The 25,862-nt window shown below is 43.6% G+C and overlaps 1 protein-coding gene across 1 annotated transcript in view; it reads left to right on the top strand.

The window, feature by feature from the left end:
• The window catches only part of NWD2 (NACHT and WD repeat domain containing 2), a 315,451-nt gene that overhangs the window by 243,537 nt on the left and 46,052 nt on the right, over positions 1-25,862 (top strand). Inside the window, exon 4 of the mRNA XM_033947664.1 lies at positions 24,906-25,109. Coding sequence (XP_033803555.1) covers positions 24,906-25,109 — 204 coding nt within the window. The remainder of the gene's footprint in view (positions 1-24,905; positions 25,110-25,862) is intronic.

The raw sequence follows: 25,862 nt of genomic DNA, 5'->3' as shown, positions 1-25,862 counted from the left end.
ACACAGCACTCATAAAACTACTCGTATAAACTTTTAAGGAACTGAGGGGTCTTTTTACTCAGCAGCAGCAAAATCTGGGCTTAGTGCATGCCAACTCAGGACTTTCCCGCACACTAAGTCAAACCACAAAAAGGGTTTGTTATGGGTTTTTTAATTTTGCAGGTCCTGCACTGATTTTTTTCCACTAGTGTGCAGGAGTTGTAAAACAATTAACATAGGAGCACTTACTATATATTTAGGAAGAGCTAAATGCTCCTGTGTTAACCCTATGTTAACCATTAAGTGTGCATTAATGTGAATATGCTAGCTGGTTAGCACTTAAACTCCCATTCACCACCCATGCCATTGCTCCCTCTTAAAACAATAAAAAATAAAAAATGAATAGCACACACTAAGAGGTAGGATTACCAGATATGCAGATTTACTCAGACATGTCCTCTTTTTAAAGGTCATGTGAGGGGGTGCTTTTTAAAACCCGGCACTTTATCTGCGTTTTGAAAAGCAAATCGCATCGGAAGAGGCATCCACGCATGCATGGATGCAATGCGGTGATGCGCATGTGCGAATGCCCTCCCAATCGAGATGAGCAGGTTGAAGGGGCGGGGTTAGGGGCAAGGCTGGGGCCTGGCATGGGTGTAATGGGGTGGAGATGGGTAGAACTGGGTGGGCCTGGGGGGTCTGGATTTTACATATGTAAAATCTGCTAACCCTAAGAGGCAAAGTACCACAAAACAAAACAGTTTAACACGTCTCGCAGTAGGCCTTTTCTTGCTAGTTAATTGTGCATTAGTGCAGTGGCGTAGCAAGGTTGAGTGACACCCGGGCCGGTGATACTCCTCCCCCGTCCTCTTCTTTGCCACCCACTCCTTCCTGGCCCCCCTGCCGCACACGTGCCCCCCCCTTCCCTTCCCACGTACCTCTTTAATTTTCCTGGCATGCACAGCATCATAACATGCTGCCCACGTTGGTGTCGACTCTCCCTCTGATGTCATTTCTTAGGCGCGGAACCCAGAAGTGATGTCAGAGCATATGGGGTTGGGTTTTTTTTTTTCCATTTTATCCTGATTATCTACAGTTTGAAAGCACGTAGGGGTATATGTATGCCTTTGCCCCATTATAAAATTGACTGTTAATAATCTCTTGCATAAAACATGTGACTGAGTTTGCATGTGCCAGTAGGAATCAGTCTGCACGTGTGTGTGTGTTATACGAGTATAAAATATACACATAAAAAAGCATTAACCAGGAATTCTAGCACATATCACATAAAGCAGGCACTCCTTTTCTTGAATGCCAACTTTTATGTGTTTATATGCTGGGGCAATTTTATAAGACTGAAGAGCAATGCCAGGAAATACTTTTTCACAGAAAGGGGGTAGATACCTGAAAGGCTGTGAAGCAAAAATGGTGACAAAATTCAAGAAAGCATGGGATAAACACAGAGGAAAACTATTTTGATTTATTAACTGCCCTTACATGAATAGTAATCAGGTACTCTTATCTACCTCAGCAGGCTCACAATCTAACTGTGGTATCTGGGGAAATGGAGTGTAACATGACTTGCCCAGAGTCACAGGGAGCAAGCTGGAATTGAACTCACAACCTCAGGGTGCTGAGGTAGTGGTTTTAACTAGAGAATGACACGGTGGCGGTTTACCCGCGGCCACCGCATTTTAGCCGCGGGTCACCCGCCGAAAACGGGGAAGAAAACTAGCAGTCGCTGCGGCGACGGGGACAAGGCCATTCACCGCCCGCGGGGCGGTGAATGGGTCTTGTCCCCGCAGTGAGGCATGAAGGATCGCGCGGTCCCCGCAGCTCACACCCGCCTGCCCAATCGATTCTAGTGTTTAGCCAGCTCTCTCCCTTCTCCTCACCTTAGTTTGTAGATTTTCTTTTTCGGCGACCCGCACGCTATCAAAGAGCCGCTGCTGCTCAGTTTCGATCTTCTGCTCTGACGCAACCGGAAACAGGAAGTTGCAGCAGAGCAGAAGATTGAACACTGAGCAGCCGCGCGTGTGCGGCTCTTTGTGAAAGCATGCAGGTCGCTGAAAAAGAAAGCCTGCAAATTAAGGTGAGGAGAAGGGAGAGAGCTGGCTAAACACTAGGATCGATTGGGCAGGCGGGTGGGGGCTGCGAGGACCGTGCGATCACCCGTGTTCCCGGCTCAGACTGTAAGGAGGGAGTGAAAGGGAAAAGGATACAGCGGGGACGGTGACGGGGCGGTGAATGGGATGGCAGTGGCGGTGACGGGGCGGTGAAAGGGATGGCGGTGACGGTGACGGGGCGGTGAAGGGAACGGCGGTGACGGGGCGGTGCAGAGGATGGTGGGCCGGTGACGGGGCGGTGACGGGGACAGATTTTTTTCCCCGTGTCATTCTCTAGTTTTAACCACTAGGCCACCCCTTCACTACATTAAAAAAATGGATTCCAAATAAAGTAAAGTTTAAATGATCTCATAAATGTAGTGAGCTTTGATTGCAGCTTCAGAGGGTTGGGAGTAAGACCAATACAGGGCAGACTTCTAAGGTCAAGGTCCTGTAAATGGCAAAACAGATATTGATTTGTTTGTTTATTTAAAAACTTGATAACCTGCCATTTCTGGGCCCAGTTCACAGCAGCTTACAATAAAAGTGATAAAAGAAAAGGAACACCAGTATCAGACAAGAAAGAAAAGCATAAAACACACAAGAGACACTTGTCCCCTCCTCCCAAAAAGTGCTTAACCCCAAGAGCTGTGAGACCGCAGAAATCTACAGAATTAAAAGGTGAGATTTAGGAAATGAAACTGCCAAAGAGTTTCTAAAAAAAAAAAAAAGTAAGCCTTCTGCTGTGTCTTAAACTTTGGAAAGAATAACTGTATGAAGGTAGTGAGTAAAGATATTCCAAAGAAACGGCAACAGAAAATAGTAAGCAGTTGAGCATGTAGACTCATAATGAGCATATCTGGGGGATGGAAAGACTAAACAGTTTGAACTGATGAACTGTAATGAGCAGGAGGGTGTGTATGATATCATAATGAAAGATCACTTGTGCAGATATAAAACCAAAGACGTGAAGAAAATACAAAAGTATCTTTATTCAGCATATGCAGGACTCCTGTGCAGTAAAGGTTCTGCCTCAGAAGTGTCCAAATGAGGAAAAGCAAGTTCCTTTATACCATTCTCATATTGGATGCTACAAGGGGGTTTCTATAGGTTAACTATTGACAGTTTTACAACTCATGATTGGTCCTATTACAAAGCATACCATTGGTCATCTGGGTGTCCTTATGAGCCTATAGTAAATACACAACTTATCATCTATACATTGCAGTGTCAATTGTTACATGTCCAGGAGGGCGAGGTACATTATCACTTTCTTACAGCAGAAACAGGAATGCAACACGTGATTTCCCAGAAAAGGCAACCTACTAAGGAGATGAAACTTATTCACAGCCAGTTTATTAAAATAATGAGCAAATTAAGGAAATGAAACTTATCCTAAAATAATGAGCAGGGCCCACATTTCTTCAGTTATAATCATAATAAGGGTCGCTGACCCCTTCATTCCAATCATAATAGAGGTTGCTGACCCCTTCAATAACAGAGGAAAGATAGGCCAAGGTTCAGGGCCTTGTGAGATGTGGAGTGCCATTTTCAATAAGGCATCTAAGTCTGACTTTGGATGTTTTCCACAAGAAGTCCAAAGTCAGAAGCAGAGAAACAGCTATTTTTGATACCAGAAACATCATAAGACATCCAATTTTTTTTTTTTAATCATCTACTTAGATATCTTGGCCTCCCAGGACGTCCAACCCTTAGGACATCTAACTTTATTTGCCATTTTTTTACCAAAAAACTGCCCAAGTTCAAAAAGTCCAAATATAATAATATTAACTAATAATAACTTTATTCTTATATACCGCCAGCAATCTTGCGACTTCTAGGCGGTTTACAAACGAGAGACAGTAAATACAATAAAGAGAAGCTGTACATACAACGAATTAAAGAGTATAGCAGTGTGCATCTGATAACATTGATAATGTTTACGACAGTATGTGTGCTGCAGGCCAGGAAGTGCCAAGCTGCTTACACAGAAGTAGAAATATTCCGTAAATTGAATAGAGTGTTCATGGTTAGTGATTAGGGGTTGAGGTTAACAGTTTATAAGTACAGGTATGTGATGATGTTACGAGGGGGGTTGATGTTCCGGTTCATTACCTAGGTATTTCAAGAATAGGTAAGTTTTTAGGTGTTTCCTGAATTCTTCATAGTTGTTTGTGTGTGCAATTAGTTTTTCTAGGTCTTTACCCCATATGGCTGCTTGATACGATAGCCGTTGTTGATGGTGTCTCTTATATTTGCACCCTCTAGCCGGTGGGGAGACAAATTTCATGTGTGTTTTTCTTTCATGTCTGTTGGTTGGGAATGAGAAGAGGTCTGTAATGTATTTTGGGGCCTAGACCGTTTAATACTTTGAAGCAGAGACATCCTAGCTTGAACTTCGTGCGTGCCTTCATCGGCAGCCAGTGTAGGAGTCGGTAGGAAGGGGTTATGTGATCGGACTTCTTCAGTCCGAAAATCATCCTGACTGCTGCATTTTGTATTAGTTGTAGTCTTTGCATTTGCTTCTGGGGGATTGTCAGATGGGTGATGTTGCAATAATCCAGGTGGTTTAATATTAGGGATTGTACTAGAATTCTGAAAGCTGAAGTGTGGAAGTACGCCTTAATGGACCTAAGTTTCCAGAGAGTGAAAAAGCCTCTTTTGATTAGGGAGTCTATGTGGTCTTTCATGGTTAGTCCTTGATCTAGTGTTACTCCTAGAATCTTCATCGTTGGTTGAATGGGGTAGTTTAGATTGTTAATGTGTAATGATATTGTCGTATTATGTGCGTGAGGCGAGGCTATGAAGAATTTAGTTTTATCTGAATTGAGTTTTAGTTTGAAATCTGTGGTCCATTGTTCCATCGTGTTTAGCGCTTCAGTTGCTGTGGGGGTGATTTCGGAGGGAGATGCAGTGAACGGGATTATGATTGTGAAGTCGTCTGCATAGCTGAATACTTTTATGCCTCGCTGGGATAGCTGCGTACCTAGTGAAGCTATATAGACGTTGAAGAGTAGTGGGGATAGTGGGGACCCCTCTGGCACGCCTGATGGGTTTCTCCATGTTTTAGAAAGATTGCCATTGAAGCGAACTTGATAGGTGCGGGTCGTAAGGAAACCTCGGAACCAGTCCAGCACTTCGCCTCCGATGCCGATTAAATCTAAACATTGTAGTAGTTTTTTGTGGTCCATCAAGTCGAAGGCCGAGCTCATGTCGAATTGCATCACTAAGGCTTTGTGGCCCTTGCTGAATAAGTTACGTAGGTATTCTAAGATTGCTGCAATCACCGTCTCGGTACTAAACAGAGGTCTGAAGCCTGACTGGGTTTCGTGTAGCAGTGAGAATCGATCTAGGTAGTCCATCAGTTGGGTTTGTACCAAGCCTTCCATTATTTTTACGAAAAATGGGATGGATGCTACTGGTCTATAGTTGGTTGCTGATGTTAGGGGTAGTTTACGATTTTTTGGGATTGGGGTGATTATAATGTGACCATTTTTTGATAGGAATTTTCCGTTTTTGAAATTGTTGGACATATGAGTCCATAGTGTGATTTTAAAGTCTAATGGGGCTGCTTTCATTATGTTGGGTGGACAGGGATCTAGGATGCAGTTTGATTTAGTATATTTGTTGTAGAGTTTTATGAAGTTGTTCCATTCTAGGTCCTGAAAGGAGTTCCAATACATGTCCACTGGTATTTCATTTTCATGTATGTTGGCTATTTGCTGTTCATCTGTGTTGTTTGTTGGGCAGTTGTTCCTTAGGTTCACAATTTTTGAGTCAAAGTGTTGTGCTAGATCGTCTGCTGATGGAAGTTTTATGTCGTGCATTGATTGACTGTGGCGTGTGGTGTCGAATAAATTTTTAACTAGATTGAACAATTCATGAGTGTTGATTCCTTTTGAACTTGTGTTGGATATATGTATTTTGGATGAGTAGAATGTTTTCCTTTTTTCTTTTATCAGTTGTTTGTATTCCTTTATGTTTGATCTCCAATTGTTCCTATCAGATATTTCACCTGATTTGTTCCAGATCCTTTCTAATCGTCGTATTGATTGTTTCATTTTTAGTAGTTCGGAGTCGAACCAGTTGTTATATTTATTTGAGCGGTTTGCTCTGTTTCGTTTAGGAGCTATTTTGTCTAGGATAGTTGTGCTTGTTTTTGGCCACTGTTCCCAGAATTCACCTTCTTCATTTGTCTCCTCACGCGCTTCGTAGTGGGCCCAGTATTCCTCTGGGTTAATGTGGCCCCTTGTGAGATGTTCTTTTTTTTCTATCCTTGGGTGAGTTTTTTCTTTTGATTGGTTCCAGTTTAAATTAAAGTAATAGGTGTAGTGGTTGGACCAGATGTCGTGGTTCCAGATGCCGTTTGATATGGAAATAATGGGATTTAGGATTTCTTTTGAGGACATAGCTACCAAATCTAGCTGGTGGCCTTTTTCATGGGTTTGTGTGGATGAAGGGAGAATGAAGTTGAGTGAGGATAGGAAGTTTTTAAAATCTTTTGTGTCGGGATTGTCCTCGTTTTCTAAATGTAGGTTTGCATCTCCTGCTATAATATTGTAAGACGGAGTGATTGAGTTGTGTAGGATGAATTCATAGAAGTCTTCTCTGGCCTTTGACCAGCATTTTGGCGGTACATAAAATAGAATACAGGAGAGGTACTCTTCTAGGTTCTTATTGCTAATTTTGCATGCTAGTGTTTCTAGTTGGTTGGTTATCTTGGAGTCAACTAATTCAAGTTCGAGTTCTTCCTTGAGGATGACTGCTAGTCCTCCCCCTCTACGGTCTTCATGGTTTTTAACATATGAATTTTGTAGTTATCTGGTATTAGGTCATTTAGTATTGGATCCTCTTCTGATAGTAACCATGTTTCCGTTAGAAAGAGGCAGGCTAGCTTCTTGCAGACGATCCAGTCTTTGATTAAGAAGGCTTTGTTCCTCACTGATCTAGTGTTAAGGAAGGCGCAGGGAATGGAGGTAGTTGTGGTGGGTGTGGTGGGTGTATTGATTTTGATGAGTTTTAACTCCCTTGGTCTTTTTTTGAGGGTACGGTGAGTTCTATTAGTACTTGTGATTATTTTAATATGATTTACTCTTTCTTCCTGTTGGTTAGTTAGGAGCCTAATGGGTGTGTCAGGGTCGTGAACGGAGTGTAGCTTTGGATAGAGTGATATAACGTTTTTCACATTGTTGCATAACAAATATATCAGTAGGATTGATAAGAGCTTCATGATTGCTGGTTTTTGAAATCCTTCTAGTATTGACTTATATGGTTTTCTGTCTATGCAGGTTTTCTGTCTTTATCAATAATACACTTGTGAAGGATTGCGAATAAGTTATTGTAGGACTGTGGAGGATTTGAATGGGGTAGTAATCAGTGCTGGGAGGGGGGAGGAGTGGGAGTCCTGCGCTCCTTACCTTGTGTTGGAGGTCAGCGGAAGGTCCGGTGGAGCGGTCTTTAGGGCGTAAGTGTTCCACGCAAGTGCTCCCCTCAGGTGCTCCACGAAGGCGCTCACTAAGGCGCAGGCGCCTTTGTCGTGCGCCTTCGTCGGCACGCCGAACGGCGGCGCACTGTTGGCACTGGATCGTTTTTAAAATGGTGTTCTCCGGCAGGATCGGGGGGGCGGAGCAGGGCTCCCACGCCGGCCCGGTCTGGCTGGCTTGTGAAGGTGCTGTGCGCTGTATCGTTTTTAAAATGGTGTTCTCCGGCAGGATCGGGGGGGCGGAGCAGAGCTCCCACGCCGGCCCGGTCTGGCTGGCTTGTGAAGGTGCTGTGCGCTGGATCGTTTTTAAAATGGTGTTCTCCGGCAGGATCGGGGGGGCGGAGCAGGGCTCCCACGCCGGCCCGGTCTGGCTGGCTTGTGAAGGTACTGTGCGCTGGATCATTTTTAAAATGGTGTTCTCCAGCAGGATCGGGGGGGCGGAGCAGGGCTCCCACGCCGGCCCGGTCTGGCTGGCTTCTGAAGGTGCTGTGAGCTGGATCGTTTTTAAAATGGTGTTCTCCGGCAGGATCGGGGGGGCGGAGCAGGGCTCCCACGCCGGCCCGGTCTGGCTGGCTTGTGAAGCTGCTGTGCGCTGGATCGTTTTTAAAATGGTGTTCTCCGGCAGGATCGGGGGGGCGGAGCAGGGCTCCCACGCCGGCCCGGTCTGGCTGGCTTGTGAAGGTGCTGTGCGCTGGATCATTTTTAAAATGGTGTTCTCCGGCAGGATCGGGGGGGCGGAGCAAGGCTCCCACGCCGGCCCGGTCTGGCTAGCTTCTGAAGGTGCTGTGAGCTGGATCGTTTTTAAAATGGTGTTCTCCGGCAGGATCGGGGGGGCGGAGCAGGGCTCCCACGCCGGCCCGGTCTGGCTGGCTTGTGAAGGTGCTGTGCGCTGGATCGTTTTTAAAATGGTGTTCTCCGGCAGGATCGGGGGGGCGGAGCAGGGCTCCCACGCCGGCCCGGTCTGGCTGGCTTGTGAAGGTGCTGTGCGCTGGATCATTTTTAAAATGGTGTTCTCCGGCAGGATCGGGGGGGCGGAGCAAGGCTCCCACGCCGGCCCGGTCTGGCTAGCTTCTGAAGGTGCTGTGAGCTGGATCGTTTTTAAAATGGTGTTCTCCGGCAGGATCGGGGGGGCGGAGCAGGGCTCCCACGCCGGTCTGGCTGGCTTGTGAAGGTGCTGTGCGCTGGATCGTTTTTAAAATGGTGTTCTCCGGCAGGATCGGGGGGGCGGAGCAGGGCTCCCACGCCGGCCCGGTCTGGCTGGCTTGTGAAGGTGCTGTGCGCTGGATCGTTTTTAAAATGGTGTTCTCCGGCAGGATCGGGGGGGCGGAGCAGGGCTCCCATGCCGGCCCGGTCTGGCTGGCTTGTGAAGGTGCTGTGCGCTGGATCGTTTTTAAAATGGTGTTCATTTGGATGTGGAATGGGCCAGTAATGTAATAGACTGGTCGCATAAACATACCAATAAGATCAGTGGTGCACCTTCAAGGGCAATGCTGTGAACTTCACATAAAGGGTGCCAGAAGTACATCTCACCATAACCCCCTTCTAATGTATGGTGAGCCCTCCAAAACTCCCCTAAAATCTAATATATCCCCTGTCTATCACCCCAATATCCCTTATGGCTGCAGATGGCACTAATATGGCAGTATAGTAGGGTTTGGGGGGGCTCACACTTTCCACCATAAATGTAGTGGTTAGAGTGACTTGTGGGCCTGGGTCCTCCATACTCAAGGAAGGTTTGGATAGGTTCCTGGAGGATAAGGGGATAGAGGGGTACGGATAGAACTTGAGGTAGGTTATAGAAGTGGTCAGAAACCACGTCACGGACCTGATGGGAGTGGACCGCTGGGCGAGATGGACCTCTGATCTGACCCAGTGGAGGCAACTTGTTATGTTCTTATGTTTATCCCCAACTTCACATTAAAAAGCAATGAAACTGAACAGAATGAAAAAAAAAAAATAAGAATCAAAACAAAAGTTGATAAACATTCCCCCTCGCACACCTCATAATGAACTACATAATAATTTAGTCATTATCTGTAATTGCATAGCAAAATAACTTTCATTAACCGGTGTCACTGTCAACACAGAGTCTGTGGGACATGCAATTCAGATTATAATGATAAAGGCTGCATTCAAGAAAGTGATCCTTTTCTGAGAACTCATTTGCATGGGATTAACCTGCAATAACAGCCCATGTTATCATGGGCTTAGTAGAAAGGCTTTTTTCTTCACAATGATTTAAAATAAAAGACTATTAATTTTATCATTGATTTTTATCTTTCCCTTGGTAGACAAGGAAGGTAGATGACCATAAATTTGTTCTTACACCCCTTTTGTATCATCGACATTATTAGGGTCAATGATTTTGAGGCCCTTTTACTAAGGTTCAGGAAGCACTAATGCATGCTTATCACAGGTTAAAAACAACTACTGCATTTCCTGACATTTCTCGAGAGATGCAGAAGAGAAGAAAAGACTTTTTGGTTTATATACCAAGAGTTTTGGCTTTGGGTGGTTCTTATGTTTAAAAATTTCCCACTAAGTGCTATGTCTCATTAGAAGGGAAAAGCTTTCTTTTTTTTTTTTTTTGGACCCAAACAATTGTTGCAATTTGTTGTGGCTAAAGAAGTGTGTGTGTGTGGGGGGGGGGGGGGGGGGAGTGACTATAGTTTAATGAACCGGCTGCTGAAAGTAGTCTCTCTTACTTCTATTATGTCCTGATGAATGATTTATTTTGTACTACATGTGTAAAACTAACCCATTTAGAGACATTGGCTCAATAATCAACACAAGCCTTTCTGCTCAAATACCTACTGTAATATCCCAAAAAAGGTTCCATGATAATGGCACCGCATAACAGGAAAGATAGAACCTCACTTAAATATGCCTACATTTCAACCTGTGGTTTGTCCTTGGAGGTATTCTGAGAGATTCATCTAGCTGCCCCCTATGCCTGGAATAAGTTACCCGAGTTTGTCCGCCAAGCCCCTTTCCTTACCTTGTTTAAAAGCAAACTGAAAAATCCATCTTTTTGATATAGCCTTCAATCCATAGCTCTACTCCCCACTGCCCACTAACCCAGCCAGCAGATTAATCGTTCCCCTTAACTGTGTCCATGACATCCTGTTTGTCTGTCTTGTCTGTTTAGATTGTAAGCTCTTTTGAGCAAGAACTGTCTTCTTTGTTACTCTTTACAGCACTATGTATGTCTGGTAGCCAGTGGCGTACCTAGGGTATGTGGCACCCGGGGCCCATCATTTTTTGACACCCCCCCCCCCCCCCCTCATGGAAAAATTTTTTTTTTTTTTTTTTTTTTTGCAATAACCATGAAATGGAATAAATGGTCAGAATAGAAACAGGCAGTGAAAATTTTCTTTTATTGAACCTCATTTATGTAACCATTATTCCAAACATAACATAACATAAATTATGTCGGAATTGTCATGACATCAGAAGTACATATGGAGTAGTTGCAGGTGATGCTTGGGACAGTTCTGATTATGTTAGTTTGGTTTTATGTGTTTTTTGAATAGAAGGGTTTTTATTTCTTTTTTTAAGGTTTTGTAGTTTGTGGTCGAGGTCAATAGGTTGTAGAGTTGGGGGTCAAGTGTTGCAGCTCGAATGGCTAGGAGGTTGTCGAACAGTTTTTTTCTTTTGACGTTTTTGGTTGGAGGGTGTGTGAATGGTGCGTGAGTTCTCCTATGTCTGTTTGAAGTGGATTGAATTATTTAGCTGAAGAAATTAGTTACCCCCCCATTCCACACACATTAATTCTCTTCCATTTTTGTTCCCATTATAAAAAAACACTGATAAGTTCCCAGGAAAAAAATACATTAAAATAAGAAGTGAAAACAAAGGCCCCTACAGATGAGAACATAACATAAGAATAGCCTAACTGGGTCAGACCAATGGTCCATCATGCCCAGTAGCCCATTCTCATGGTAGCCAATCCAGGACACTAATACCTGGTCAAAACCCAAAGAGTAGCAACATTCCATGCTACCGATCCAGGGCAAGCAGACACTTCCCCCATGTCTTAATAACAGATTATGGACTTTTCCTCCAGGAATTTGTCCAAATCTTTCTTAAAACCAGCTACACTATCTGCTTTTACCATAACTTCTGGCCACTTCATTTTTAAGTTTAGATCTTTCCTTTCAAACAGAGACCTTGCTAGATGTCAAATACAGCACAAGGTAACTTCACATGGACTTAGCTGTGCAGGAAATGTGAATCTCCTCATACACCCACCATATAGTGCAAAAATGTGCAAAGGTCTGTTTTTTTCTTTCGATCACTACATAGCCTAATGCCACACAAGCAGCGCTGTTACAAACATATTCTGAAGGTCAATGCTAAGGTTGACAAAGTTTCCTTCCTTGGACCAGAAGGAGATACTGACAAACCACTGGAAGAGATTCTAAAACAACTACCCAGAAATAACACCCAAAGACCCACTCAGTGTGTGAACCAGTTGAGTGGAGTGGACTAACTGGGGGTGGAAATGGGCCCAGAGTTTGCTCAGCAGAATTTCCCAGACTACCTCTTCCTCTCAACACACTGACATGCTACCACCACCACCAACACTAGGAACACCTCACCGAGTATGCCAGCAATGCTTATAAACTTTATAAAACACATTATTATATTTTCTTATAAAGCATATATTTTAACTGAACTCAGCCTTGCCATTCACAAAAATAGAAAAGTTCCCATTTCAAGCTGTCTCATGTACACTTTTCAAATCTAACATATTGTAATCACAAAACAGAAAATAAAATTATTTTTTCTACCTTTTGTTCTCTGATCAATATTCAAATCTTGTTGGTCCCAGGCTCTTGTTGTCTTGCTTGCCAGGGTCTCCTTTCTCCGTGCTAACCATCCGTCTGCCATCTCTGTTCTCCCCTTCCGTTTCCCTTCCCTCTCCCGGAGATCTGGCATCTTTCCTTTTTTTTGTCTCCATCCACAGATTCACCTTTTCTCAACTCCCCACCACCCCAGGATCCACCATCTCTCCCTTTCTGTTCCCAACTATCCTCCTATCCAGTATCTCTATCCCCCCTCCACACCATCCCCTGTTTCCAAGTTCTCTCCCTTTCTGTTCCTTCCCTCCCTAAATCCCATTATGCACCATCTCTCTCCCACTCCTCTGTTTTTAGACCCATTATTTCTAACCCCCAAAGTCTGGCATATGCACGTATCTTTGAACCCCCCCTTCCCTCTCTCCCTCTGTGTACTTTTACACCAGGACCCCCCCCCCCCCGAAGGTCTGTCCCCCCTCAGAAGGGCTACACCCCACCCCTGAAGACCTGCACCCCCCGAAGGACTTTACCTCCCACCCGAAGGTCTGTCCCCCTCTGAACGCCTAAACCCCACCCCTGAAGGCCTGCACCCTCCCCGAAGGATTGTACCCCCCACCCGAAGGTCTGTCCCCCCCTGAAGGCCTGCACCCATCCCGAATGCCTGCACCCACCCCGAAGGCCTGCACCCACCCCGAAGGCCTGCACCCACCCCGAAGGCCTGCACCCCCGAAGGCCTGTCCCCCCCCCTTGAAGGCCTGACCCCCCCTTGAAGGCCTGCCTGCTTGTCCCCCCTTGAAGGCCTATCCCCCCTTAAAGGTCTGCCTGTCCCACCCCCTTGTAGGCCTGTCCCCCCTTAAAGGTCTGCCTGTCCCACCCCCTTGTAGGCCTGTCCCCCCCTTGAAGGCCTGCCCCCCCCCTTGAAGGCCTGCCTGCTTGTCCCCCCTTGAAGGCCTGTCCCCCCCTTGAAGGTTGGCACCCCCCCAAAGGCCTGCACCCCCTTGAAGGCCTGTCCCACCCCCTTGTAGGCCTGTCCCCCCCTTGAAGGCCTGCCTGCTTGTCCCCCCCTTGAAGGCCTGTCCCCCCCCTTGAAGGCCTGCACCCCCCCCTTGAAGGTTGGCACCCCCCCAAAGGCCTGCACCCCCTTGAAGGCCTGTCCCCCCCCCTTGTAGGCCTGTCCCCCCCTTGAAGGCCTGCCTGCTTGTCCCCCCTTGAAGGCCTGTCCCCCCCCCTTGAAGGCCTGCACCCCCCCTTGAAGGTTGGCACCCCCCCAAAGGCCTGCACCCCCTTGAAGGCCTGTCCCACCCCCTTGTAGGCCTGTCCCCCCCTTGAAGGCCTGCCTGCCTGTCCCCCCCTTGAAGGCCTGCACCCCCTTGAAGGTCTGCACCCCCCCCGAAGGCCTGCACCCCCCCGAAGGCCTGTCCCCCCCACTTGAAGGCCTGAATGCCTGTCCCCCCCTTGAAGGCCTGCACCCCCTTGAAGGTCGGCACCCCCCCTGAAGGCATGCACCCCCCCTGAAGGCCTGTCCCCCCTTGAAGGCCTGTCCCCCCCCTTGTAGGCCTGCACCCCCTTGTAGGCCTGTCCCCCCCCTTGTAGGCCTGTCCCCCCCTTGAAGGCCTGCCTGCCTGTCCCCCCCTTGAAGGCCTGCACCCCCTTGAAGGTCTGCACCCCCCCCCGAAGACCTGCACCCCCCCTTGAAGGCCTGCCTGCCTGCCTGTCACCCCCCTCCCCCTTGAAAGTCTGCCTGCCCGCCCGCCCGCCCCACCCTGAAGGCCTGATGCCCCGACCCACCCCGAAGGACCATTCGCCCCCCTGGCCTCCCCGCACTACCTATGAAGCAGCCGCAGCAGGATCGCGACGTCAGCTATCTTTGCGCTGCTTAGGAGCTGCTTCCTGCGCCAGGCTACCTTAAGCTACTGCCCCCCCCACGCCCGAAGGACCGCTCGCCCCACTGACCTTCCAGCACACCTATGAAGCAGCCCGCAGCAGGATCGCGCCGTCAGCAATCCCTCAGCTGCTTGGGCGCTGCTTCCTGCGCCGCGGTCCCGCCCCCTCCTCTGACGTCAGAGGAGGGACGGGACCGCGGCGCAGGAAGCAGCGCCCAAGCAGCTGAGGGATTGCTGACGGCGCGATCCTGCTGCGGGCTGCTTCATAGGTGTGCTGGAAGGTCAGTGGGGCGAGCGGTCCTTCGGGCGTGGGGGGGGACTGAGCGGCAAGGCCGGGAACACCCCCTCAGGGCTGGTACCCGGGGCGGCCCGCCCCCCCCCCCCCCCCCCCCCTAGGTACGCCACTGCTGGTAGCACTATAGAAATAATTAATAGTAGTAGTAGTAGTAGTAGATTTAGCCCAATTAGCTCAATACTAGAATGAAATAAACTGCTACAACATAGCAGAGCAGTTCCAAAGGCTTTATAAAGTCATTGACAGCTTTGTTCAAACTCTGACAGAAACAGAATCAGCTAGTGATCATGCTAAACAGAAGAGAAGTCCCACAGGCCATAAGAATCACAGAAGCAGCTGTGCTGAAATGCTAGCAGGAGCAGCCTTAGCTTATACGAGCTTATAAAGAGTAGCAAGCAATCCCCGAGTGCTTTGAGGAACTCTGGCACCAGCTATAAATATGTAACAGAGCACTTCCAAAGCAGATGCTTTTCTGCTTGCAGCCTAACCTGTCTCAAGGGTAAATATCTAACTAGCTTAGCACAAAACAATAAACCGAATTATACCTGGATTCCAATGCTCTCTGGGACTGATTCTACAAATGGATGTCCCGATTGTAGGCGGTGGTAGGCATCCTATCGCCATCTCACAGCCAATCGGGATGCTTGGTTTTTGGGGGGTTTTTTATGCAGGTGAGAAAGGACGCCTACGTTGGAGGTGTATGTTGCATACCTATGAAGATGTGTAGAGACGGTTAGGTTCGCCCAAGGCATGGGCATGGTCTCTACCAGAAGTGTCACTTTTATATGGAGAGATATATTGATTACTACACTGTGATACTCTATTTATTCAAATACCTTCTATAATCACAGCTCAACTTATAATAATATTATATTTAATTAAGAATTGTGAAAACCTCAGACCCAAAACCCGTGACTGGTGATAACACCAAACTGGGGTTCATTGGGGGACCATCATCGTTTTTCACTGTCCCCTTACCATCCAACTAGATTTTGCGTGAAAAAATCAAGATTGAAAAAACTTATCTGTGTATCGGATGGTATGATCTCTATAATGATCCTCAGTGGTGAATTAATTATCTCATGCTTATAGTGTACTAAAAACAACCACCATTACTCCTCCATACTATGTCCTTGTTCCCCCGACTCGAGTTTCGAGGATTGTCTTCTTCAGGGAAGGACTCTATTGGAACAAACATATAGTGAAGTAAATCAGTGTGGAATTATAAAATGTACTAAATCTTAAAACCAGTATAAACGGGAACCTCATACTTATTTAATCTTTCAAAACGTAAATATATACCATACTATATCTTTCCTTAATTGCCAATCTCATACCTGTTACCGGCTCCACATTTCGGCTTGGGACCGAGAGCTGGGCTAAAGTGAACTCAGACCACGGGAGATTAACCTTAAATAGGTTTTGAACGGGCAAGACACCACCCTCAACAGCGGAAGTGATGTCACCAGGGGGGAAGTGCGAAAAGAGAAAAAAAACAATGCTATTTAAAGGGACAACCAGAAGTGGCCTTGCGCATCCTTAACTGTCCCTACATGTCTCCATAGGCATGAGATAGACACTTTAAATGTAGGCATGTGAAATACTGGCCTACAGTTAAGGCATCTGTTAGTGAAAGTAGACGCGATTCTCTATAGGATGCCGATGTGTGATTGGCACATGGTCAACAGCTGCTTCATAGGCAGCCGCCAAAATCAGCGTCCTTTAGAGAATCAGGCCCTCTGTCTCTATTCATTTCTTAATAACCAGTTATGTTCTATGAAAGGATCTTTCCTTTTCAAGGAACTTTCAAAGCAAGATACGTTTCCCAAGAGGTTTCTTCCTTAGCCCTGAGATCAGAAAGACCAATAGGGGCCCTCTGACACTACTTGGTTTCTACATGATTTCCCAGGTGACAAATTGGGCCATTCTTTCCTAGGAAAGATTGGCTATTAAATGAGTACTGCACAAATTTCTCAACAAGAGAAGCAGCAATGGCTCTTAGACTGGATACTATGTCACAAACGTCAGAGATAATAAATTTCAGCCAATCTACTCAGCAATGACGGAGTTTGTCAAAAAGAGCTGAGTCACTCCTGGCAAAATTGTGGCAGAATCCAGCATCCTAACCAAAGCTAAACACATTACTGAAAAACAGTGAAGGCGACCCAGGTGCTCAATATCTTTATTGCATCAAATGAGACTTGACACGTACATGTTTCGTCAAAAATGGCCTGCCTAAGGAGTCTAATGATAAAATAGCATAAGTCAACATAAAACATAACGCATTTGGCTTTATTGCTAAAACATTGGCCACTAATATGTAATAAGATGAAATCAGTGAGATAAAGAGATTATATAAATGTGGATGCGTTTCACCCTTATCTTTGCTTATGTACACATAAATATAACAGACATTACACATTGAACTAAAAATTATTATATGAAAATATATAGTATAGTATTAGATTACTCCCCCTTTTTTTTTTTTTTTTTTTACAAAACCGTAACACGGTTTTTAGCACTGGCCACAGCAGTAACAGCTCTGACGCTGAGCACTTTTAGAGGCATGTTGGCAAATCCAATCTGCAAAGTTTCAAGGTGATTTCCTCTAAAAGTGCTCAGCGTCAGAGCTGTTACTGCTGTGGCCAGTGCTAAAAACCGTGTTACGGTTTTGTAAAAAAAAAAAAAAGGGGGAGTAATCTAATACTATACTATATATTTTCATATAATAATTTTTAGTTCAATGTGTAATGTCTGTTATATTTATGTGTACATAAGCAAAGATACATGGTCAGGGCAAAGCATGGATTCATGTTGGTGCTAATATCCCCCCAAATACGCTTTCAAAAGATAAGTGCTTTAACCTCATATTATAAGTTTAAGAAGTGTGCAGTAATGTTTAAGGAATTCAATAAAATCATTCAAAGTATAGACTAATGAAGAAGTAAAGTTCTTGCATTAAGCTATGCTGAATAGTATACCTTGTATACCTCTGATGGTCCAAAAATTCCTGAAAAAAGTTATATAATGTGGTATTTGCATTGTTTGTTTTGATTGGTACAATTGATAGTGCATATTTTTGAAGATTTAGTAAAGCATATACATATGTGTAAAAAATATATATGAAAAAATGTTATCACATACAAATTAAAATATCTTTCCCATTTCCTTTTCCTCCCTTTTTTTCCATATTTATTATTTTTTTTTGTGTGTGTGTGTGTTCAATAAATGTTTATTGGAATTTAAGAAAAAATCAAGCATACATCTAACACAATACAGTATAAGTTAGATCATATGTATATATGTAACAAAAACAAACAGAACTAGAAAACCAGCAACTTAATTAAATAATGATCATTGATACTATCATAAATACAACAAAAAGGACAGTATGGAGGTGCATCTTATTCAGGCAAGTCAAAGTCGATCATTTGGTTTATCAGGCGCATGATTATAGGATATCAGTGGTTCCCATATTTTAGTAAATTTATGTAAAGCTTTGGATCTTTCTGCAGGGACACGCTCATATTTGGCAGTTAAACAAACTGTATTCCACCAGGTTATATACTTCACAATTGATGTGGAGTATTCCAATGTTGCAATATCATTTTAATAGCCAACTTGAGCAAAATTCTTAATAATTTTGAGTAATTAGCTGATACTGGCTGATTTATGAATGGAAGTCCAAATCTGTTCCCAACATTGCTCAGAAACATCCATCTTGATGTCAAATTTCCATGTTGCTTCAGTGCCCTTAGGATGAGAAAACTAATTGGCCTTCAGAATTTTGTACTATTTAGAAGCAGCCCCTTTTAGATGTTATTGTTGTCATAAAAGACAATATACTCGGGGCAGAAGAGCTTAGCGACTTACACTTTAGAAAAGCATTAAGGCAATGTTGGAGTTGCAAACATTTGTAAAATTGATTAGGAGGCAACATATTCACATTGCAGTTCATGAAAGGTTAACCACTTGTCATCTTTTCTTAAATGTGAATATAAGTTGCTTCCTAATCAATTTTGCAAATGTTTACAACTTCAACATTGCCTTAATGCTTTTCTAAAGTGTAAGCCACAATGTTCACTGCACCATTGTCCACTGCACCAATGTCCACTGCCACAATGTCCACTGCACCATTTTCCCTTGAATTTTAATCAACTTGTTATTCTATATGGGTACATGTAGCGTGGCATCCCATGGCATGTACAATTTTGTTTGATGAAAATGTAAAAAGATGCAGAGGATAATTGTCCAATATCATTAATTGCGCATGTAACCATACAGGACAATCTTCTGTATTGCCATTATCAACAAACCGTCTATAAAATTGTTTTTAGAATATGCGCAGTGTGATATTCCAAAAAACTAAAGAAATTGACTCCTCCAGCTGACTTATTGGCTTTAAGTTTTTTGATGGCGATATGTGGTGGTTTATTATTCCAAAGAAAAGTCTAGCCTACATTAAAATAAAAAGGTAGCATCTGAAGAGTGTAATTGATTTTAGGCATTATCATCATTTTGGTGATATCTAGTCTACCCCACCAAGACAATCGCAATGGTGACCACTTTTTTGTCAAATCTTTTGTTGATTTAATCAGAGCTTCTTGACTCAATTCAATTCAATTCTAAAGTTTCTTCAATGCTTGAGCCAAAAATTATACCAAGATACTTCAATTTGGAGATTACCTTATTAAACTTATATCCCAAGACCTCAGTGGTAATCTCTGGACAATTAAGAGGCATAACTTCCGTCTTGTCACAATTTAGTTTATATCCAGATAAATCAGTATATGAGGTATGGAATCCACCATAGAATACAATAAGACATCACCAGCATAGGCTGAATACTTGGCAATATGATTTCCAAATTGAACTCCTATAATATTTTGATATTGTTGAAACGCTATTAATAGTCTCCAAAGCAATATTAAATAGTAATGGTGACAGCCTTGTCTCTTTCCTCTGGATGGGTTAAATGCAGTTGATAACATATTATTTATAAATAACCTGTGGTTGGCTTGGTATAAAAAAACTTTGATCATGTTAATTGCATTTTGTGAAAACCAAACCATTTCAATGTTCCAAATAAAAAAGGCCACTTGACTCGATCGAAGGCTTTTTCTGCATCCAATGAAATAGCCATATATTGATTATTAGACTCTGATACATTTTGCAAGATTTCAATAAACAACCTAGTGTTATCACTAGATATGTATGAACCCATTTTGATTAATGGAAACGATAGTAGGCAAGATTTTATGAAGTCAGTTAGCTAATATCTTTGCATAGATCTTGGCATCAATATTGATCATTGACAATGGTCAATAATTTTGCACTAGGGTAGCATCCTTGTCACCTTTGGGTAAAACAATTATTGTGGCTTCTGTAAATGATCCATTAATGCTTTGCTACTCTATGAATTAAGCAAACTAAGCTGCCAATTTAGGAGCTAAATGAGATTTGAATGCTTCATAAAATTCAACAGTTATCCCATCTATCCCAGGAGTTTTATTTTTAGCCATATCATTAAGGGCTTCAATCATAGTAGATTCCGTAATTGGCAATGTAAAGGTGTCATTCTCTTGGTCAGTAATAATGGGGTGGGAGAATTCTTGAAGAAAAGATGGACAGTCCTCAATCTCAGTTATAGTGGAAGAATATAGCTCACCATAATAGTTATAAAAGTACAGTAGTTCAATATCTCCGAGTCATTAACACAGATACTATTAGTTGAGTCCTGAATAGCCATTATATATTTTTTCTTTGATCTTGCTTTGAGATAATTAGCTAATAAATGCCCTGTTCTATATTGATCTGTATAATATGTTGCAGGTCAAGAATACAAAATTCCTAGCTCTTTTACTTAGGGCTCCTTTATAGCACGCGCTAACCCCCGCGCTAGCCGAAAAACTACCGCCTGCTCAAGAGGAGGCGGTAGCGGCTAACGTGGCCGGCAAATTAGCATGCGTTATTACGCGCGTTAAACTGCTAATGCGGCTTCATAAAAGGAGCCCTTAGGATAGAGTTTTATTGATATATACATTTTTTAAGACATTCCAGTGTATCAATTTTGTTAGGATTAGATTGATGCTCTCTCTCCAGTTTTGCAATCTTCTGTTCCAATTCTTGTAATTCCTTGCCACATAGGTTTTTTTTTTCTTGGCAGAGAATGCAATAATTATACCTCTATTGTATGCTTTGAAGGCATCCCACACAGTTATCCATCCAGAATCTTCCACCTTATTAATTTCAAAATATATTAATTGAAGATTGAATATGTTCTTTAAAATCAGGTTCAGAAAGTAGTGAAGCATTAAACTGCCAACCCGATCTGCTAGGTCTCATTACCAGATTATTCAATGGCAGTGTAATCATAGCACGATCAGAGATACAAATTGAAGATATGTCAGCACTAATAACTGATGTCATCAAGGAATTGGAGACCAAAAAGTAGTCAATACGTGAATATGAATTGTGTGGTGCCGAGAAGAAGATGAATGCTTTGTCTTAAGGATGCAATATTCGCCAAGGATCCACCAGACTGAGTTGCTGTATAATATCCTTCAATTTATTCCATGATTTATATTTACTATATCTAACAGTAGTCGTTCTATCTATAGCAGGTTGTAAGGCTAGGTTAAAGTCCCCACCAACAATTATGAGATAGTCACCATCATCCGCTATATTTATTCATTTATATGTTTTTATCAATTATGAGATGTAAAATAATAAAGAATTTATATATTAAAAAGGATGTTTCCCTATCAAAAATCTCTATAAGTTTTGTTTGGTTTATTAAAGTCCATTTGGCACCATTTTTTAGAAAAATAAACATATGTGTTAATATGTTTTATGTTGATTTATGTTATTTTAGCTTTAAACTAAACTAAACCTTAAGTTTTATATTGCATCTTCTCTATAGAGATAGAGCTCAGCACGGTTTACAAAAGTTTTAAAAAAAGGAAAATATAATAAGAATTAGTGATTATATAGAGAATTTACATTTTTGAAAATAGGCACATTTTCAGATGTTTTCGAAATAATTGGAAAGAGCCCAAGTTACACAGCTTTAGACTCCTGAGGCAGGCCATTTTGGCCGAAACACGTACGTGTTGAGTCTTATTTGATGCAATAAAGATATTAAGCACCTAGGGTCACCTTTGCTGGGGGTTTTTTTTGGGGTTTTTTTGCCTTTCTAGCTTTGAGAAGGGAGTATCTCCTGTTTTGTATGTAGAACAACATGAATATTTAGATTTTAGATCATTATCAAAGGGTTTTGGAAGGCTCACAATTTCCACTACAAGTTACTAGTTACTAGTCAGAGTGGGATACAGACTGGGGTTCCTTTCTCTGTGATGGAGTGCTGAAACGTTCTCAGCCCAATGAAGAAGAGAATGACGTGAATATGGTTCAATCAATGATCTGAAACAATGTCAAAACAGAATTTTGTTTCTGCAAACTGGCACTTTACTACTACCACTACAATATATCAGGGGGACAGGGAGCAGGGAATGGAGAAGGGGTAAAACTGGACAGGGGGAAGGTAAAAATAAGGGAGAAGGGCTACTGCTGGACAGGGGGAGCAGGGAAGGGGTGCTACTGGACAGGAGGAGCAGGGAAGGGGTACTGCTGGACAGGGGAAGGTAAAAGGAAGGGAGAAGGGCTACTGCTGGACAGGGGGAGCAGGGAAGGGGTGCTTCTGGACAGGGGGGAGGTAAAAGGAAGGGAGAATGGCTACTGCTGGACAGGGGGAGCAAGGAAGGGGTGCTGCTGGACAGGAGGGGAGGTAAAAGAAAGGGAGAAGAGCCTACTGCTGGACAGGGGGAGTAGGAAAGGGGTGCTGCTGGACAAGGGGGAGATAAAAGGAAGGGAGAAGGGCTATTGCTGGACAGGGGGAGCAGGGATGGGGTGCTGCTGGAAAGGTGGTGGAGGTAAAAGGAAGGGAGAAGGGCTACTACTGGACTAAACTAAACTAAGCCACTGAAGTGGAGCTCGACACGGTTTACAGAGTTTAAAAAATATGGGAAGAGAGAAGAGAAAGAGTTTACAAAACATAAAAAGAGGGGATGTAATCAGGAGAAGGGATTATTATATGCTAGAGAAAAGCCAGGTTTTCAGTTGTTTTCGGAATAGTTGGAGGGAGTCCAGGTTCCGCAGCGGGACAGTGAGGTCGTTCCAGAGGCCGGTGATTTTGGAGAGGAGGGATCTACCCAGTTTACCTGCGTGGAGGATGCCGTGTAGAGAGGGGAAGGATAGTTTATGTCTGTGGGCAGATCTGGTGGTAGTTGGTGTCGGGGCGAGGAAGGATAGAGGGATTAGGGGCGGAAGGATGCCGTGAATGATCTTGAAAGCTAGGCAGGAGCATTTGAAATGAATTCTGGAAAGTACTGGGAGCCAGTGAAGATTGGTAAGTAGAGGGGAGACGTGGTCATATTTGCGTTTAGCAAAAATCAGCTTAGCCGCAGTGTTCTGGATAAGCTGGAGTCTGCGAAGACTTTTTTTCGTTAGGCCTAAGTAGATGGCGTTACAATAATCGAGTTTGGATAGGATGATGGATTCTACAAGGACGGTGAAATGCTTTTGGTGAAAATAGAATCTAACTTTCCTCAGCATGTGGAGGCTGAAAAAACAAGATTTTGCCAGGGAATTCAGGTGATCGTTGAGGGAAAGGGAGGAGTCGATAGTGATGCCAAGGACCTTGCTTGAGAACTCAAGGTGTAGAGCAGGGCCTGTGGGTAGGGTGAAGAGGGCGGGCAGGTGAGCTAATTTTGGGCCGAGCCAGAGTAATTTTGTTTTTGATTCATTTAATTTCATCTGTACTGAGAGGGACCAGGCTTGAAGTCTCATTATGCATGATGTGATGTTCTCTTGGAGGTTTGTAAGGTTTGGATCTGTTTCGAGGAGGATGAGGATATCGTCTGCATATGTGTAAATTGTTTCAAGGGGGGATAGTTTAAGGAGCTTCAGGGAGGTCATATATATGTTGAAGAGAATAGGGGATAGGGGAGCAAGGAAGGGGTTCTGCTGGAAAGGCGGGGGGAGGTAAAAGGAAGGGAGAAGGGCTACTGATGGACAGGGGGAGCAAGGAAGGGATACTGCTGGACAGGGGGGAGGTAAAAGGAAGGGAGAAGGGCTACTGCTGGACAGAGGAAGCAGGGAAGGGGTGCTGCTGGACAGGGGGGAGGTAAAAGGAAGGGAGAAGGGCTACTGCTGGACAGGGGTAGCAGGAAAGGGATGCTGCTGGATAGGAGGAGTTAAAAGGAAGGGAGAAGGGCTACTAGACGGGAGCAGGGGAGGGGTGCTGATAGACAGGTGGAGAGACAAAGAAAGAAAGACAGACAGCGGACAGGGAGAGAGACAGAAAGAAAGAAAGACAGACAGAGGGGGGCCAGGGAGAGAGACAGAAAGAAAGACAGGTAGGCAGGGGGCAGGGAGAGAGACAGAAAGACAGGGGAAGAGAGACAGAAAGAAAGAAAGACAGACAGACAAGGGGGCAGGGAGAGAGAAAGAAAGACAGATATACAGAAAGAGAAAGAAAGAAAGAAATGCCTAAGTCTACACATCTATTCTAACACCCATTAATGTAACGGGCTAAAAAAATTAGTGTATAATAAATCTAAGAGAAATTTACTTAATTGCATACAAAATTAGGATTACGAAGGGGTGCTTAAAATTTCTCAGCCCAACTAAGAAGGGAATGGCATAGAGGCATGAAACTTACAAATTATTCCACATATTTGCCGCTAAGTTATTGTGTCTGAAGTTTCTGTAACCCTTCCAAAAAATACGCTGATGTCTGGTCACTGAAATACTGCTCCTCTGCTGCAATCACCTCTGAATCACTCGAAAATTGTTGCCCTCTCAAACTCTTTTTAAAGTTTGAAACAGAAAATAGTCAGATGGAGCAAGATCTGGTGAGTGAGCAGGATGGATGGTCTATGCACTGAAACGCCAACTGCATCAAAGCATCCATAGATCACAAAATATATTTATTTGATCCATAGATCACAAAAGTATCCATAGATCACAAAATATATTTATTTGAAGTATAAACTAAGAACCTGAATTAAAGAAATGCTGTCAAATGAAAATATGCAATACTCTGTTGTGAGTTTTTATTTTGAAGCTGGAGTTAGAGTCGGTACATTATTACCAGCACTGATTCTGACTCCAACTCCGTAACCCTGTTAGTAATTTTAACACACATTAAAACAACTTTTTAACGCATATTAAAACCTTCACTATACTACTAACATAAATTAGTATTTTAAACCTTATAGTAAATTACTACTATTGGATGTAAAACTAAATTAAGACTTTGGAGTTATTTTTGTTTTGTTTTTGTTTTGCACTGCCTAGGGACTGTTGGGAGAAAAATATGGGGACATTCGAATTCCTGGAGAAGTTGAATCATCAGAGTTTGAAATGATTCTGGATGCTGCGGTGGAAGCAAAGCTAGATACAAGGATTTTGGAAGAATGGTACTGCCGGGATGAAAATGCTGTGCCACCCGCTTATTATCTTAGACCAAAATCAGAAATGCTGAAGAATTTTAATAACAATGTAAGTTATTTTTATGTCACCAGTACTGACTATTTTCCTTCTTACTCCAAAGATTTTCCAGGTCCATAAAAGAGATTGAGGGAGGAAGTTATCAACATGGGCTACCATTAAGATGGGTTATTTTATTAGCATCTAAGTCGCTGAATAACATATAAGAACATAACATAAGAACTGACATCTCTGGATCAGACCTTCGATCCATCAAGTCCAGCAATCCGCACATGCGGAGGCCCAGCCAAGAGTACACCTGGCGTAATTTTAGTCACCCATATCCCTCTATTCCTCTCGTAAGGAGATGTGCATCTAGTTTGCTTTTAAATCCTAGAATGGTGGATTCCGCAATAACCTCCTCTGGGAGGGCATTCCAGGTGTCCACCACTCATTGCGTGAAGCAGAACTTCCTGATATTTGTCCTGGACTTGTCCCCCCTTAGCTTCAGTCCATGTCCTCTTGTCCGTGTCACATTGGACATTGCAAATAATTTTTTTTTTCCTGCTCTATTTTGTCGATTCCTTTCAGTATTTTGAAAGTCTCGATCATATCCCCTCACAGTCTCCTTTTCTCATGGAGAACAATCCCAGTCTCTTAAGTCATTCCTCATATTCCAAGTTCTCCATACCTTTTATTAGCTTCGTTGCTCGTCTCTGCACCCTCTCCAGCAGTTTTATATCCTTCTTTAGGTTGGGAGACCAATGTTGGACACAGTATTCCAAGTGTGGTCTGACCATTGCCCTATAAAGCAGCATTATAACT

Source organism: Geotrypetes seraphini, chromosome 1 (genome assembly GCF_902459505.1).
Source record: "Geotrypetes seraphini chromosome 1, aGeoSer1.1, whole genome shotgun sequence".
Lineage (NCBI taxonomy): Eukaryota > Metazoa > Chordata > Amphibia > Gymnophiona > Dermophiidae > Geotrypetes > Geotrypetes seraphini.
The sequence above is the reverse complement of the archived record's forward strand: the minus strand, read 5'-3'. Positions and strand labels throughout refer to the sequence as shown.